Source organism: Brachyhypopomus gauderio, chromosome 19 (genome assembly GCF_052324685.1).
Source record: "Brachyhypopomus gauderio isolate BG-103 chromosome 19, BGAUD_0.2, whole genome shotgun sequence".
Taxonomy (NCBI): Eukaryota; Metazoa; Chordata; class Actinopteri; order Gymnotiformes; family Hypopomidae; genus Brachyhypopomus; species Brachyhypopomus gauderio.
In genome coordinates, this window is record NC_135229.1 from 7,648,840 (window position 1) to 7,652,211 (window position 3,372).

The 3,372-nt window shown below is 44.5% G+C and overlaps 1 protein-coding gene across 2 annotated transcripts in view; it reads left to right on the forward strand.

The window, feature by feature from the left end:
• The window catches only part of olfm3b (olfactomedin 3b), a 9,421-nt gene extending 7,676 nt beyond the window's left edge, over positions 1-1,745 (forward strand). For both annotated transcript variants that reach the window (XM_076982096.1, XM_076982095.1), the window contains exons 6-7: positions 13-119; positions 231-1,745. In XM_076982096.1, the coding sequence (XP_076838211.1) occupies positions 13-119; positions 231-908 (785 nt within the window). In that variant the 3' untranslated portion in view covers positions 909-1,745. The remainder of the gene's footprint in view (positions 1-12; positions 120-230) is intronic.
• Positions 1,746-3,372: the final 1,627 nt, after the last annotated feature.

Sequence of the window (3,372 nt, forward strand, 5' to 3'; positions counted from 1 at the left end):
CCATAACATAAGCCTGTGGGAAGTTAATGAAGATCACAGGTCCCAACACCATAAAGACCTCAGGCACCAGGTTTGGAGCCTGGATGACTGACCCTCAGGCTTCACCCAAAAACAATAAGGTAAACATTGAAGTAAACAAAGGGTAAACAATAGGAGAACTTGGAACACCTACTGCTATTAGTGGTCAATAGTGGTTGGTGGTTAAAAGTTGGTCAAATTACTTGTTGCAGGTGTGGTACATGGACAGCTACACCAACAACAAGATTGTGCGTGAGTATAAATCGATGAGTGACTTCGTAGCTGGCGTGGAGTCCCGCACGTACAGTTTGCCCTTCCACTGGGCGGGCACCAACCACGTGGTGTACAACGGCTCCCTGTACTACAACAAGTACCAGAGCAACATCGTTGTGAGGTACAGCTTCGAGAGCGGCCGGGTGGTGACCCAACGCGCGCTGGAGTCAGCCGGCTTCCACAACGTCTACCCGTATACGTGGGGCGGCTTCTCCGACATCGACCTGATGGCCGACGAGCTGGGCCTGTGGGCGGTCTACGCCACCAATCAGAACGCGGGGAACATCGTGATCAGCCAGCTGGAGCCGCTGACCCTGCAGGTGATGACCTCATGGAACACGGAGTACTCCAAGCGCAACGCCGGAGAGTCCTTCATGATCTGCGGCACGCTCTACATCACCAACTCCCACCTGACCGGAGCCAAGGTCTACTACTCCTACAACACCAAGACCTCCACCTACGAGTACACGGACATCCCCATCCACAACCAGTACTTTCACATGTCCATGCTGGACTACAACGCCAGGGACCGGGCGCTGTACGGCTGGAACAACGGCCACCAGGTGCTGTTCAACGTCACGCTGTTCCACGTTATCAAAACAAACGACGATTCTTAAGCATCTCTGAACACAGTAGAAGTAGCAGAACGAGGTTTTCTGGGCGGTTTGGTGTCTCGTCCTCTGATCACGCCGCTCTCTCATCTGTCGTTGGCTCATCTGCTGCGTTTAAACAACAGCTTTTGATACTGTATATTTTCATCCAAACATTTAATTAACCGTGAGCGAACAACTCAGTTTGATAGGACTGTTTACCCATTTATTCTCCTCAGCGTTAGAGAGACATAGTTAGTCTCAACAGTGCCGTTGGAAATGCAAATGAATTATTTGAGCCTTATTTGAGCCATGTTTGAAGATGGTTACTAATAACCTGAGAGCTAATCTCAAGTTGGAAATAGCATCCTTACGATAGGGATTCTTATGGCCCAGATTGTATGTGTATGGAGTGAAGGTGCAGTGTAAATAGAAATATGTACCAGATAATACTTGATCAGATGAAGAATGTAACAAGTGAATTACTGCAACACGACACAAAGAGTCAGATTTTCCATGTAAATCAACCGTCAGTGTGTATTTCCTTGGCCTGCAGAATGTGCTTTGGTGAGTATTACTGAAAAATATTGACTATAGTAATGTACCTAGCTGCAATACAGCATCACTACAGTGTTGCTTGTCCAACAGAGCAAGAATGTATTACTTATTGTCATTTGCAATTTATAACATGTATATTCCACTCATGTGTATTGTAGAGTTGAAGAAATGTTCAACTTGCAACAGGGTTTTTTATTTGCTTTGATGTGCTGTTCAGTGGGAAATGTTGTACCAAATGGTCGCGCTACCTGATCAAATGTCCCTCTGTTACATTGATTCATTTTCAACAATAATAGTGCAAATGTTTATTCTTCTTGGTGGTTTGTGCTGTCTACTGTCCCCACCCACCCCTTTATCTTAAAGCTGATGTACGAGCTGCTAGGGAAAACATCCTGATTTGACCGTTTCCTTGTCACAGAAGCAGTAAGGTCTGCACACTCATCTATTAACTGCTGTAAGGACCATTGGTGAAACAGGATGGGGACTAAATAACAGAGGGCTTTGCTCTATAGAGGAATCACAGCAGATCAGATGTGAGGCATATTGAGAACTTTTACAAACATGCAGAGGTGGAATATCAATGCAAATGTGATTATCTTATAATATCTTCTAAAATATTACTTTACATGGAATTGTCCCTATAGCTTTAATAATTTCCTCTGAGATCCCCTTATGATCGGTGTGCTCTGACAGTGTGTTCTAATTAAGGACTGTAGGCTTAATTAGGCTTTTTGATGTTGTTGTTTTTCTTGAAGCTGTTGTTGAAGTCTGTTGCAGACTTCATTTCTGCCTGGGAAATGAGACACAGACAGGCAGCAACATGAGATTTAAACTCATTCATAACAAATCTGGATCTCTTTAGAATTGCTTGAATGTGCCTGTTTAACCTGGTACTCTGGGCTGGGTGGACACAGACTTCGTTTCTCACAAACGCATGTTTGATTGACGGCTCCACAGCAGAGAGCCAGGCTGAAAGTCATGCCACACCACGTGGAGGGCAGGTGCACACACAGGGAGGGTAAGAGGGACCCATTAAAATGAACCTTCTCATCAGTAATCTGCAGGCGTTTGAAGACACAGGCAGGGAGTGGAGCACAAGGGAGGTTTGCAAGGAGCTCGATTTGTCTCCCTGTTGCTCATTCTTGTCTCCATTGCTCATTCTTGTCTCCCTTTTTGCTCGTTCTTGTCTCCCTGTTGCTCGTTCTTGACTCCCTGTTGCTCCATCACGAGGCACAGGTTCTCTCACAAGCAACACGAGTTGCACCCAACCACACATGTAAAATGAAGAGACTTTCATGCCACATATGCATAGAGTTTTCACCTTGAAGACATAATCGGAGATAATTACTGAAAGCCTAGAGCTTTTTCACCTCCACTCTGTAAATTCCATAATGATCTGTCAGTGCACTGAACTTCTGAAACACCTGGTGCATTAAACCCACTACACAATATTCATACAAAAATCTACTTGCATTTGCCCTATATATCTCCCTCTGTTTCCATTAAACAAGAAAGCCGTTACGGCTTATGAAACAGGCAGAATGTGGAGGCAACCTTTGACTTTCAGCGTCTGACAAGGAGCTGCATAACATCTCTGCATGTAAAGGAGATCAAGAACACAAGGTCAGTTGAACACTTGCTTTAGAAACATGCTCGAACCGAGCCAAGTTCATGTTTTTCACATATCACTGGACCAATAAACCTCTCTTCTCTTGACACTGGAGATGAGGTTAGAGATAGTAGAGATGATACTAGTGGTAAGTAGAATTTTTTCAAACATTTTTTCCCCAAGTTGATACACTTGCAATAAATAACAAAATCTTATCTTACCCTTCCAGTGCATAGACAAATAATGTAGTTTCACTCTCTCGTTCTACCAGAGGCCGTGGAGTCTGAGGGTCTGCCACAGTGTTTTTGTTGTTCTGAAGATTGT